The sequence below is a fragment of the Scatophagus argus genome, chromosome 19 (genome assembly GCF_020382885.2).
Source record: "Scatophagus argus isolate fScaArg1 chromosome 19, fScaArg1.pri, whole genome shotgun sequence".
Classification (NCBI taxonomy): Eukaryota; Metazoa; Chordata; class Actinopteri; family Scatophagidae; genus Scatophagus; species Scatophagus argus.
Window position 1 is genome coordinate 13,234,811 of NC_058511.1, and position 13,804 is coordinate 13,248,614.

Below are 13,804 nucleotides of genomic sequence, written 5' to 3' on the forward strand. Positions count from 1 at the left end.
CCAGCCCCCCCGCGACCCTGACGGATAAGCGGTGTAGAAAATGGATGGATGGATGGATGGATTTTATTGGAACAAAAAAAAATAAAAACAAGCAAAAAACAAAACAAAACAAACAACTTCTTTAACTATTGGTATCAGAGCAAACTTGTCTTTTGATCCAGATAGCACTTAAGAGCTTATTCACAAACAACTCCTGCCCATCCATTGCCATTAAACTAAACAGCCACTTTGGCCTTTGCAAGCCTTTAGGCTCCACAAAGAGCGTTTTAGTTTACACTGTGTGTGAACTCCAGTATTGCTGTATTGCTCCATTAAAGATGTGTTGTTTCAAATAATAATAATAATAGCTCAATTAGTGACTGGCTGTAAAGTCAAATTATTGAAGCATCAGTGATGATCTGAGCTGGAAAGATCAGGCCCTGGCCACCAGACTGTGATGAAAACAAAACAAAACATAACCAAAAAAAACAAAAAACAAAAAAACAAAACAGCCTTCTAAAAACTCAAAAACCACAAATAGGTTATTTCAAGAGATGAGCATTTCAGATTTATTGGAAGCCTTGCTAATATATCATCAGCTTCCAGTGGATTGTTTACAAGAGAAGAGGGATGCTGTCTGGCTTCATGGCACAATAAACACTTTTAGGATCTGATTTTGCATGTCAAGGCCGGCAGCTTCAAACTGAGATTCCATCACTGCAACCTTTATATGATCGGGTCCTCCACTGTACATCACAATAATGTGGCATTTATTATCAGGGAACCAAAATTGCAGTGTGTGTGTGTGTGCTTATGTCTTAAAGAGAGATGGACTGCAGGTGCTGTATATGTGAACTCCATTTACTGCAAGCCCAGTAAAACCCTATAGATTTGTACAGCTTTCAATGTGCGTATCATGCATTTTGCACATGCACACCTATATGTGCCTCTGCTCGTGGGTGTGTGTTGCCTGTATGTCTGTGTCTGTCCAATTCGGGTGATCCGCGTGGCTGCACAGGTAATCCAATTTGTGTTTTAGAGGCACAGGCACAGCACGAGTAATGCTCAATGATGTATGACCCATCCATTCGGTTGAGCTTTATTCCTAATGCCTCTCCAACTGCGGGGGGAAGTAGATCTTATTCAATTGGATGTCAGTCTAGTGTTACCCACAAAGATTTTTTTGTTTCTCTCCAAACATCTGCATTTTGTTAAGCAGAGAAGAAGCTTAAGAAAACCATGATTTGTCAGAGTAAAGTATAGCATGTGGTGAATGACATTGTTTAAGTATAGTTTGTCCTCTTGTACTTAAACCTCAGTATAATCTTGTACACATTTTAAAATTAGCTGAGAACAACATTTAGAGTATTTCCAGATAATTGACTAGTCAGCCATCAGAAGCAGAAGTGGTTTTGAAAATCAGTTAAGCATTTTGTACATGTTTTCCATTCTCCTCCATTGCATAAAAATGAATTTCTTCTGATATATTTTAGTGCTGGGCTGTGGGTTGGACAACACTTGAGCTCTGGTAAAATTATTCCTAAAAGGAGACATCCAAAAGTTACTGCAAATTAGTCAATGACTTAGTTGAAAATATATTTTTTTATTCTGTTGCGTCTTGAACAGTATTGGGAGGATGATCTGTGTCGTGGGAGTAATCGGACCAGTTGGGAAGCTTTTGGCGCCAGACAGCGATAGCATACCCTGTTAGGCGTCCACTGCAGTAGAGTACATCTCTGTCTCTTTCTCTGACACTATGTGGGCAGCCAAGGACAACAGTCAATGAGCAATATCAATTTACGTAATGGACTATTAAACAATGTGCTTAACATTTCGAATCACTGCGCTGGTGTTCAGTGGAAGTGTGTGCCAGGAAGTCCTCTGCTGTTATGACCACCCTTTAAAATGAAACGCATTAGCGTGCTGCTCCCTCTTACTCACTCTTAGCTCCTTCTCCTTCTGCAGTCAGTCATCCTACCGACTGACACAGATGCCCTGCTTGCTTTCCCTTCACTCGCCCCTTGCTCTGCCTCTGACTGCGTTTTAAAATAACAATTCACAGTTGTATACACTGCAGTTCATTTTCAAGCATCCCGTCTGATCCAAAGCATCGTGTTCATATCTATTTGAATGCCTGCGGGTAACAAGTTGATTTTTACAGCATTAGTAACTCACAGTAATGGATTTATTAGTTTTTGTTTTTTCCTCCAACAAACTTTTTGAAGACTAAAAGTAGCTCTGTCTTCTCCTCTTTGTTCACTATACTGAAGTCAATCTGAGAACGCTCTCGCTCATGTTAATTGACATGCAGACTAACAGGAACAAATATATTGAATATGAACACCACCTTAATTGGTGTGAATTACCACACTTGTAAGAGCCACACAAATATTAAATTAAATCAGGTGAATTATTGTCCTAATGCAATTTATTAAGTCACAATCCAGTTGCACAGCCCATTCAGGGAATAATTGTGTTTGATGGATGAGGTGTCAAGAGCTTTATGTGGTGGATTTGAAAATTATACAGTAAAATGTCTTTGCACTGGTAGAAATAGCAGTGAGGGCGAAAAGAAGAAGAAGAAAACGGTGTCTAATGCTTGTCAGGTGAAGGGCAGAATCAATAGTATATTGTTTGGGTAATTCCAAAATTGTACTTCAAACTGTCATTGCTTATTTTAACATCATATTATTCAGATAATGGAATATTTAGGGCTATTTTTGGAATTTTCAAAGAAAAAATATTATTTTAACATCCCACCCAGTCCAGTCTTTTTATTGGTTGCCGCTAACCCAATATATCACTTGCTCAAGGGTACCACAGAAATGATGTTAAAGGAAGGAAGAGTGTGACTCATCCGCTTTGCCCACCCACGTTTCCGCAGCCCGTGTGAAGCTGATGATGTTAGAGAAGTGGTTGCCCATCTCCCCACCTCCAGGCTAAAGCCTCTGATATAAACCTGCCCTGTCTGCACATCCATAATTATTTTAACTTCTTAAATTATTTAATATTCTAATTTTTAAAAATATATTCCCCTCAACCCTTTGCTTAAAGAAGAATATTCCTCCATGTCTTCAGCACTGAAACTTTAACAAATGATTGTATTCTGCTCAATATATAATATGCTTGAGGTCGACCAATTAATCATCAGCCTCTAGCATACGTCTGTAAAATGCTAAATAAAAATATGATCTTTGAAATAAATATCCTAAAGCTGATGAGTATAAGTGGAACAAATACTCTGGATTTCGAGTCAAATACATCAGATTTAGAAATGATTAGATGAATCCAAATCATCCTGTCTTCTCATGTGCCTACTGTCTCTTCATACACATTTCCTGTCACCTTTGTGATAATTTGTCTAATATTTTTTGATAAAATAACTGCAAAAAGTAATGACGCTTCCATCAGCCATACTTTGTATACAGTGCCATTAGCACATGTTAGCATGCTAAACACTAAACTCTGTCTAAGGACAGAGCCTCCACTGTAACTCCAGTGTTGATCATCCTTCCATTTGTGTTGTGAAGAATTGTGGATTAAACATTCATTCAATTAACGTGACTCTACCATGTATAAGTCTTTGTTTGTCGGGGCAAAGCTGTAAGCCTGTCCTGGGTTAACTGGGACTGTTTTGCTGTTTGTAAGGCTCACTCTGCTTCTGTTTACATCAGTCACACCCAGGCTAATGGGTGGTGCAAATGCAGTTTAAGGCAATCGCTGTTTACCTTATTGTCTCCAGTTACACAGTGAAGAGGTGTCATCTCTCATTCAGCTTTGTGGGGATTTGTTTTTACACACATTTATTATCATCATTGGCACTTTATGTTGTGAAGTGAATACTTGAGGTGATAGGAAAACATGGGCACAGTAAGAAAGTCATTTTTTGAATGTAAGATCAGGAGGGCTGTTCCTGTAATACTTTCCTCCAGAATTTAAACTGAGTGACTCCTTCAGTCATGAATTATTATTGCTTTAATCATTACAACTAAAGTCACATGAAATAAGCTTTTATTTCTATTGTTTACCTGATATTTCAAGAATGACTTCAGTAATTTTGATCAAATTTGTTTGAACATTTTGTAGCATTTTTATTTTGCTTTGAATTTCTTAAATGCTTTATATGACAAAATATATGATAATGCAGCACTGTGTAAACCCACTTTGCAATTCTGAATGCATTCTTGTTTGAAAAGAGTGTGTGTGTGTGTGTGAGTAACATAAAGCTTTTCTTCTTCTTCTCCTCTGTTGCCTTTTTTACCTCCTTCTTCAAATGTCTCGGTCAGTGTATATGAACTAACTTGCTTAAGGTTTTCACCCAAATGTAGAAGATCCCCTAATGAGGCTTTAGGCGCTGCTATTTTTCATCTTCCTCATTTCGCTGAGCTGTATTTAACATCACATTGAATAAGCACCCTTCAGTTAACAAGACTCGGTGGAAAAATTCAAATTCATTAAATCTCAAAAACCCTCAGACCCAAATTAATTTGCACAAGACTGTAACAGTTTGTGTTTTGTGCTATTACAGTAGGTGCCTAGTGAATTGGTTTTTTTAATTTTTGGTGAAGTGTTGCAGTGTGACCAACTTCAACTGAACAGGCATTTCCCAGGTCTGTGCAGCTGATATTGGGAGACCTGTAGCCATCGTTTCCAAGAGCATAGCTCAGTGAGAGATCTCTAAAACCCATTTCCTGCCTGGCTTAGAATAATGAGGTGTTAGAGCCTGCTGGCAGGGCTTAGCTGCACACCTCCCCACTGGAAAAGTTATGGATGTATATAGACTCTCTCTCTCTCTCTATCTATCTCTCTCTCTCTCTCTCTCTCACACACACACACACACACACACACACACACACACACACACACACACGCAAACTCAAAGACATGGATATATGCCCCCTGGAGGTGTTATGGATAGCTGCATATTGCAAAGCCAGCCAGCAGGCAGCACTGTCAGCCAGCCTGCGCTGTGGGCATTGATAGGACAATCAGTTCACACCGGAGTCACCACAGCCAATCATCAGACAGTTTCTTGGCGGGAAGCACCCAATCTTCAGAGGGTTGCCAGATACTCTATCCTTGGTGAGCTGTTGCTGGCTCGCTACTAGCCAACCATAAAGAAAGCTGCTGCCTTGCGTGAGCCAATCGTGTGAATGTTGGCCAGAGTTAGGCCTATCAACAGAGAACTGCTGCATGGTTACAGCCAATGCGGGCTTTATCCTTCCCTACAGATGTCCGATTAGTGTTGTTTAGGGAAATCAAACAGCCACAACAGGCCCACTTTGCCAGTGTGGCACCGTGAATGGAGAGACTGGGAGAATGGGATAGGAAAAACCCACAAAGGCTTACTTAACTGACACTCTGGCTGTCATGCTGTGAGTGCTCGGCTGTTTAGCATTGTTGATAGGTAAACACCTACAACTTGATGACCTTTCTTGATAATACCATTAGCAAACAGGCAGATCTTAACTGTCGAGGTCTTTAATGAGATTCTGGATTTATTAGCATGTTCTCTTAAAGGCCTTTAAGTTTATTCCTCATAAACCTATACTGGCTTACACGAGCCAAGGACATGTTCACTGTTCTCTGAGTTTGGTTTAATGGGCCTATAACACATGCCTGCACCTTAAGTTGACATGGGCATTAGATCAGATGATAGTATAGAAGTTTTAGTACTACTAAAGCTTTCTGTTTCTGCTGTAAAATGTAGTAGGAAATGTGTGTGTATGTGTGTGTGCATTTGTTAGTAAGTCTGGCTTACTTATTTCTGTAAGACTGCGTAGATGTCTGCCTTTTTTCTTGCACAATATTTGATTATATTGTATTTAACATAATTAAACATAACCTGTAATATAAGTTGCTATGTCAGTTCTTGGAAACACTTGAAAATCAAACTGTACTCATCAAAAGATGCTGAAATTTTCCAATGGTTACCACATCATGGTGGAAAACCAAAAAGATTAATGCTACTAGATCTTTTTCACAGAAGAGATTTTTAAGTCACAGCAACAAAAGCCCAGGTGTAATCAATAGCTATGAGATAATTCCAGCCCCTGCTATTGTGCATGTCATGTTCCTGTCATGGAACAGAACCCTAATTAATGTTATTAGTTACACCTGTGCTTTTCCTGCCAAGCTAAATCAAAATGTCACCTATGAAAGAGGTATGTAACTTTTTCTTAATGTGAAAAAATCCATTTTTCAATGCTAGTGGTTGAACTGTCTAGTCCTCTATAAAACTATGTTTTCTTTATAGTCTGTGAGAAAGTCGTATACATGCCAGGAAATGCTCAAGACTTACTGTAGCTGATGAAAACATGCATGTACCTGAAAGAGAGGGAGGTGGATAACAGGAGGTTTCAGCTTTACCATCGACATGCTCTAACAGGCAATGCAAACACTTATTCACATTAGAGCTTAATCTGCCAGTATTTACTTTCTGTTAACAAGCATATTATTTAGACTGAAAAAAGTGAGAAATGCTTGATGTCTTCAAAAGAAAAGACAGAGAATGTCAACAGGTCTGAAACACCAAATGTTTGACATATTTGCCTTAAAAAATATTTTGTCTTTGTCAAGTCATTAATTCTCTGGTAATTGATAAACATATTAATTGTCTAATTGTGTCAGCACAACTTTGTATTGAAGTACGCACAGTAGAATTCAACAAAAATTTTAACCCATATAAGGTTTTTATACTGTATGTATCCTATATTTTCGTGTCACATTCGAAGGGACCCAAAGAGTAAATCCAACATGGCAGATTTAACGCCCTGAACTATATGTATGCATCTGGTTTGGTATGATGCTTATGCTGTGGAGGCAGCAGGCATAGCTCTGTTGGTACAGTGGGCTCTCCCTGCATGGTTAAAATAACAACTGCTGTATGCTTCATCACCATGGACAGAGACAGCACCATCACAGCACTGCTTCAAGCGTCGAGTCACCCAGCATTTTTCCTGATATTCTGGTCTGTTAACTTCACACATTTGGTTTGGAGTAAAAAAAACAAGTAACCGGCTTTTAAGTAATATATCAGATTAAACCAGGCTCATTTTTGTGTCATTTCCTCAAGGTGGTTGGCAAGATATAAAGCTTTGCATGACCATAATGGACGCAGCTGTATGCGGTCAAGCTCCATAACCCCTGCTGTGCAGTGGCCAAATGTGAGAGCAAAGATGAATATGTCGTATACATCTCCCCACCTTCACCCTCCACAGTCAGTCCACTTTCTTCTCTCCTTCCATCTCAGCAGAGCTCTGGCTGGTTCACATTGGCCTATTTTTAGAGTAACAAGGTGTGTGTATGGATTGGTGTATCTTTGTATGTGGATGTGGGTATGTCTTTGTATGATGTGTGTTCTTGTGCATGTCTGTTTCCTATAAATAGCACCTCTGAGAGTCACATCTGTGCAGTCTGTGTTATGCTCTTGAGGCATTTCCATGTCTGTTGGATGATCGGACAAACAAAGCCCTCTTCTGTGTTAATGAACTATCTTGTTTCAAGTGCCCAATTTATGGCAGTAAGCTTTGGTCTGTCCCCTTGTGCCACAAAAAGACCACCTGACATGTCTATCTTGATTTTAATAATGACTGTCTGCCTTGTTCTGCTGAGCTGGAAAAAAGCATGCTGTTATGATCTCTGTGATGCTGCAGCCTCTGCAGCGTATGAGCATCTGTGTTTTTCGGGCCAGGGTACGCACCGTGTGATAGATGATCTGCACTGATAGTGGGAAGCTGGATCTATACAGAGGCTCATTTACAATAACAGTGTAGGCCGAAGAGTGCATGCGAGTGCATAACAGTGTGTAATCAATACCCTCTGACAAGCCCTGATGTAATAATATGCATGTGCTGCTGGCGAACCATTTCAAGGCCTTACACACATGGATGACCCCATGGATGAATTGCTTCTCAATTATACAGTAGTGAGGCCTGGGTGTATTGTAAGTTCACACTTTTTTAAAATGCGAGGCATGGGGGAAAGCATAGAAAATAATAGAATCTTTCTTGCATGCGCCTTTGGCAATGGCCCATGTTTATAATTCTCACAGTTAAAATCCATTGAATTCACACTGACTTAACTGGTGCCAGTGTTCTGCATCACCTGAGAAGACAAAGCAAATACTAATAAGGGTAACTCACGTTCAAATTTAATATGGGTGGCTCTGCTCAGCTATGGCATGAAAGGAGGAATGTTATTCCAGTTCTTTAATACCTACTATCACCATAGATTTATTATAGGATTACCATAAATTTGTAATAGATTTTGGTTTGGTCATACATTATTCTATTCATTCTAATATAGCTGCGCTTGTCAGTATTTTTATATAAACAATGGTCACACGTAGGTCAGCTCATTATTTTTGTTTTATGAGCTGCATACTGGCTCATGAAAAGTGGAGACCAAAAAAGAGCTTAAAGGAGTGTTGCTATGTTTGCCAAACAGCATTTTAAAATGTTTATGTATCTATGTTGTGTCTAATGCTGGTTTTGCTGCCCCCAAGTAGCCACAAAAAAATCAATTATTCCTAATTCAAAAATATTTACAATGTGTCTTTGCTCATTTTAGTAGATTGAGGGTTAGGTACAGTGTGTCTGAGAGCTTATGGTGAATATTGTTGGCTAACGGTCTTGGCAAACTTTAGATAGATATAGAAAAATATACATTTACTTCTTGCTTCACCACTCAGCTGTAGGAGTAGGACTCTGTGGTAAGAGTTTATTTTTAGTGGTCCTGATACAGAATTCTTAATTACTTTGGTGTGATAACAAAAAACTTTGTTACATATGATCATTATAATACAATATCATTATAATGTCCTCCTTCTCTTTTCTCACTTCCTCCTGTTTGTCACTGTCTGTCTCCCTTCCTTCATGAAGGTGATGACAGAGCCAGAAAACTAGTAAGATATGGTTAGTGGTCCCGAGGGGTTGGTCTGAGGACATTAAGCCCACAGCGACAACGAGCCCCAGCTGTTGAAGTTTTTTTCACATTCATTTGTTTGTCAAAATTACAGTCTCTACCAATGCCAAGAATCCCCTCTGCCACTCGGGCACTCCAGAACTGTGGTGACAAGGCTGCTTTTAGCCAAATCCAGTTTAATCTCCATTGGCGGTAGTGGATAAAGCTGTCTCCATCTCCCCCCAACTGAGGCCAAGGAAGGCTAGGCACTCCACTGGGAGTTGCTCATTCAACACACAATGACATAATGCACAGTCAAACACAACTTGACATACACAGACGGCGAGTGGACTAAAGATGAAGACAGAGCACAATAGCATGTTCAGAGGCAGTTGCTTGTTTTCTCCCCGCTGTGTGTTTCTGCAGAGCGGGAAATGATGTCAGTATTATGAAAATGAGATAATGACATGAAAAAAAGTGAGGCACATCTGAGATTCTTGGTCCTAGCCTGCAGCTCCACTGCTTCCTTTTTTTTTTCTTTAAACGTACAACTATCACGAAGCTTTGTGTGTGAATTTGAATTGTGTGTGTGTCTGCAGATGGTTAGGTGGGTGGGGAGGCGAGGGAGGAGTGACACTACAGGCTGAGATGCACGTTTATGCAAATTTCGTGTCTTAACCTATAGGTTCACGTGACAACATTTTCTCAACATTTTGCAACAGCACAATTTATTCACAAGTGCTTCTGGAGCAAATAAACAAGTGAATTCAGACAAATTCGGCATTAGTTTGACTCCAAATATCCTCTCAGTGTTTAGCACTGATTTTTCCCTGCACTTTTTTGCACTTCTCACATCAGTGTGAGTGGCAGATGTGCTTCTCCTGCCAATGCCAATTCCCCAACTGGCAGGGAAAAATCAAAATCAGAAAGTATTTAATTAAGTTCCAAATGTGCTACCAGCAGAATTGTTTTTTTTTTTTTTTTTTTTCTCAGCTCATTGCTCCCAAATGACCTCCGCTCTGCTGCTCAACATGACACATGTCTACTCACTCATTTAACATCTTGTCCTTTAGCTACAGAAAGATGGGAGGGAATAGAAGAAGCTCTGCTAGAAAAGTTGATTTATTAATAGGCCTTAAGCATGTAACTTTTTAATTGAATTTCAAAGAACATGGCCTCCGATGATACAAACAGAAGATTTCAGGGTCTGTTTGGGGCTGATTTGCTCTGGATCCCCCCCATACAAATCCATATTATTATACAGTTAGTGGCTGTCTGTGGTCAAAAGCAACTAAAACTGCAAAAGTACTGTACTGAAGAACATTTGTACTTTAATATTTCAGTTTTATGCTACTTTATACTGCTACTCTATTACGCTTAAACAAAATACAACTAAAAATATTTAGTTGACAGCCATAGTTACCTTGATATATATATACATATATACACATATATATATATATATGTATGTATATATATAGAACCAATTACAACGCTGCTGCTTCCACATTTAGGTATTAGTGATAATAATAATCCTTTAATATAATATACTGTTTGTGTTAATACTCTGAATTTTTTAATCTTCTATGAGTACTTAGTGTCAGTAGAATATCGAGCTGCTTTCATGAAAACTAAACAAACACTGGAATTATGTAGTAATGACAGCGATTTTAGCTCATGCTTTGGGCCAAGTGATCTGAGAGAAGAGGTCTTAGCTATACAAGGATAAGTGCGAGTGCAGGAACATTATGGGGCTCATTATATACGCTTAAGAGAGGGTTATTTGCTTTTGTTGCTGCAAGCTCAGTCTTGTCTGCACAATGAACAAGTGTGTATTTATATATGCGTGTGTGTGTTTGCGTATGTGTAACCATTACAGTAGCAGCTATAGCAGTTGAAGATCATTAATTACACGTGTTTCTCTACTTTCCTCCAGGACTGATAGTACACTGCAGAGATACGGGCTCATCGGAGTAAATAGCATTAGTACTTTGTTCGGCTAGTGCCCTGGGGTCTTGTTTCTAAGCCTTTTTTTGTTTCAAGTTGCAGCCTTGCATGAAGCTCCTTTGCACTAAACCTATTCCTCAAGCCCTTATCCCCCCCCATGGAATTGACCACCAGCGTATTCATCTCCAAATGGAGAGAGGGAGAAGATGGAGGGTAAGGGCAAGAATAGTCCAATGAGGCATTATGAGTAGCCAGTTAGCATCAGCACTCATCAATCTGTGAAGCATTTCGACAGGCAGGACAAGCATGGCGGAGCTTTAGGCTAACAAGCTGAATGAGACAAACAGCTTGGTTGGTAGCAGGGAGGGACAGGTGGTTAGCGCGTGGCTAAGGGTACACTGTGGCTGAGACTCCCAATGCAGCATTAGGGAGGAGTGTGGCCACGCTCATTAGCATGGCAGCCTGCATAGAGGTAGAACTGAGTCTGCTTCTGGGGCTGAGCCTGTCGAGAGAGGCCCACACAGGAAGCTACTCTTCCAACATGAAAGGCACACTGCAGTCTGTAACTCCTTGTGATTTCTGTTAGTGTTTTTTTTTTTCTTTATCCACCAATTTGTACCCCTCCTCCTAATCATACCCCGCTCTCTAAATCATCTCATCCCAAACCTCTGCACTAATCATGTAAGTTGGAGAGGAATAAATGCTTAACAGATGCTGGTATTGTCAGGGTTCGGCTACACCCAACTCTGCTTTCACAGCTCAGTGGAACTGAGTGTTTTTGTTCGGTTTGCCTTATATTACTATACGACTTATATGACTTGTTCGTCCCTTCTGTATAACCCCACTGCTTTTGTACCACTTTAAGCTGGGTTGTAAAATGCCCTTATTTCCTCCCAGAGATCGACTAATGGTGGAAGAGAAACACCGGTGCAGCCATAAGAGCTGTGAATAGACAGCTGTAGGTAGTTTACAGCTTTTCTGTCCTGAACTCGTGCTTCAGTGTGTCTGTGCTGCTGAACGGTTAGTTTAATTTGCACATATCTCAGTTTCTGCCATTTTCATATCGCTAATTGCATTACATAAGGATTATGTGCTAAAATGAATGTGCCAAATGATGAATTCTGTTCCAAAATGAGATTTTCCGCCAATTTAAACACAGACGCTCACTCTCTATATGGTCTAATGAATGACAGTTGAGAATATTTTTGGTTAATATTGAAATTTTGTGGAATGATGTTGAAATCACTATAAGACATTTACTTGAGTAAATGGGTCAGAGTTAGTGTTTATCAAAATATCGATGACTCATTTAGATCATTTTCTTTTTTTCTTCTTTTTCAAAGTATATATTCGTCTATATGGCTTTGTAATGAAACACCTCTGTCATGCAATTACACTGAGTAAATTGTAATTAATTCATTCTGATTTATTTCTGTAAAAAGGACTTTGGGAGGATAAGGACAGTTGACAGCTGATCATCTATTTGACACTCCAATTGGATTATTGCTGCTCACACTCACTTATTTAGTTCAGATGCAAATTGAGTTTCACTCTGCCTCAGCTATAACGACTGAATCTGTTTTCTCCAAACTGTCATTTTTTTAACATATTGTGACTGGGATCAAGGTGTATAGACTCACGAGTTCAAATATTGATTCAAAAAATGACAATAAATGATAAAAGAAAACTGTGTGTGTGCCTTTGACCCCTCCCATGATAAGAATACTCGAATACTAGAATTCAAGCTTCAATCTGTATTTTATGACCACATAAATCACACAGATTTGATGGATATTCATATACATGAGTGGGAAAATTCATTTATTCACAGATGTTATACTTAGATGTGTTGTTGCCGTGTGGAAAGACCTGTCAGTTAATCTGGGGATTTACTTTACGATAACTTTTGGCAGTGCTGGACAACCGCTTTGTTTAAATTTAAAAAAATTTAAGTGCCAATCAAAATGCAAAGGCATGCTCAGGTCGTAGAGTGATGGAATGTACTGACATTATGTTGTAATGCAAACTGGTAGCTTTTTTCTTTCTTTGTGTGCTACCAATTTATATGCATACATGTACAGTATTTTCCATCTTTGTTTATGCAAATTTAAAAGAAAGAAATAAAAAAGTAAAATACTTGTTACACATCATACTCGACTTAAAAGGATTTGCTCAAGTTTGCAGAACAGAAATAAACCTGTCTTAGACCAAAACCCTATCAGTATCAAATGTCTGTGAAAGTGCTACTTACACAAGTTACTTCAACTGCATTTTAAGGCAGTGAATCACTTTACCAAAGTACCTTGCTTCTAGTAAAGTATTAGTGTATCAAAAGCTAAACCAAAGTGAAGCCTATAAAAGCAAAATACGTTTCTATTCTTTCTTGTTCACATACCCCTGGTCTGCCATGTGCAGTACAAACATGACCACAATGTTCTGACCTCCTAATCAATACACCATCTGTTGTGCTAAACCATTCATTACATCAGAAACGACCAGAATGCTAACACGCTTTGTGCTTTTCTTTTACTCTGCAGCCCCTCCGACTGTCCGCATTATACACTCAGGGCATGCCTGTAATGTTGAGGAGGAGAGGCACACGGAGAGAGTCTACACCATCAGAGAGGGGGAGACCCTGGAGCTCACCTGTCTGGTGACAGGGCATCCTCGACCACAGGTAAAGAACTCGGTGCCTTTTCCCTTTTTGTCCTTTCTTACAGAAAGGACAGAAATAGCTACACAAGGGAATCATGGGACAAGATGCTAATTTCATAGCCCGTCTCTCCTTCCTGTCTGTTTCACCTTTCTTAACTCTCCTTCAACAGCTTTCTTTTAATTCTGCATTACCGTCATTGAGTGGCACACCACGTACCTGTGCACTAAACCAGCTTAAAAGTTTAATCCTTTAATTATTGATGGTTCAGGTTGCATTGTGCACCTGCATGTTGATAATGAAAGCTTCAGAGTTTAATGA

At 39.4% G+C, this 13,804-nt stretch overlaps 1 protein-coding gene across 8 annotated transcripts in view; it reads left to right on the forward strand.

The window, feature by feature from the left end:
* Positions 1-13,804, forward strand: part of LOC124050087 (MAM domain-containing glycosylphosphatidylinositol anchor protein 2-like) — a 220,997-nt gene that overhangs the window by 96,843 nt on the left and 110,350 nt on the right. For 4 of the 8 annotated variants that reach the window (XM_046372202.1, XM_046372210.1, XM_046372203.1 and 1 more), the window contains exons 1-2: positions 5,716-6,143; positions 13,368-13,507. In XM_046372202.1, the coding sequence (XP_046228158.1) occupies positions 5,906-6,143; positions 13,368-13,507 (378 nt within the window). In that variant the 5' untranslated portion in view covers positions 5,716-5,905. Of the gene's footprint in view, positions 1-5,714; positions 6,144-13,367; positions 13,508-13,804 lie in introns of those variants that run through there. The other 4 variants (XM_046372206.1, XM_046372207.1, XM_046372205.1 and 1 more) reach the window with 3 other exon arrangements.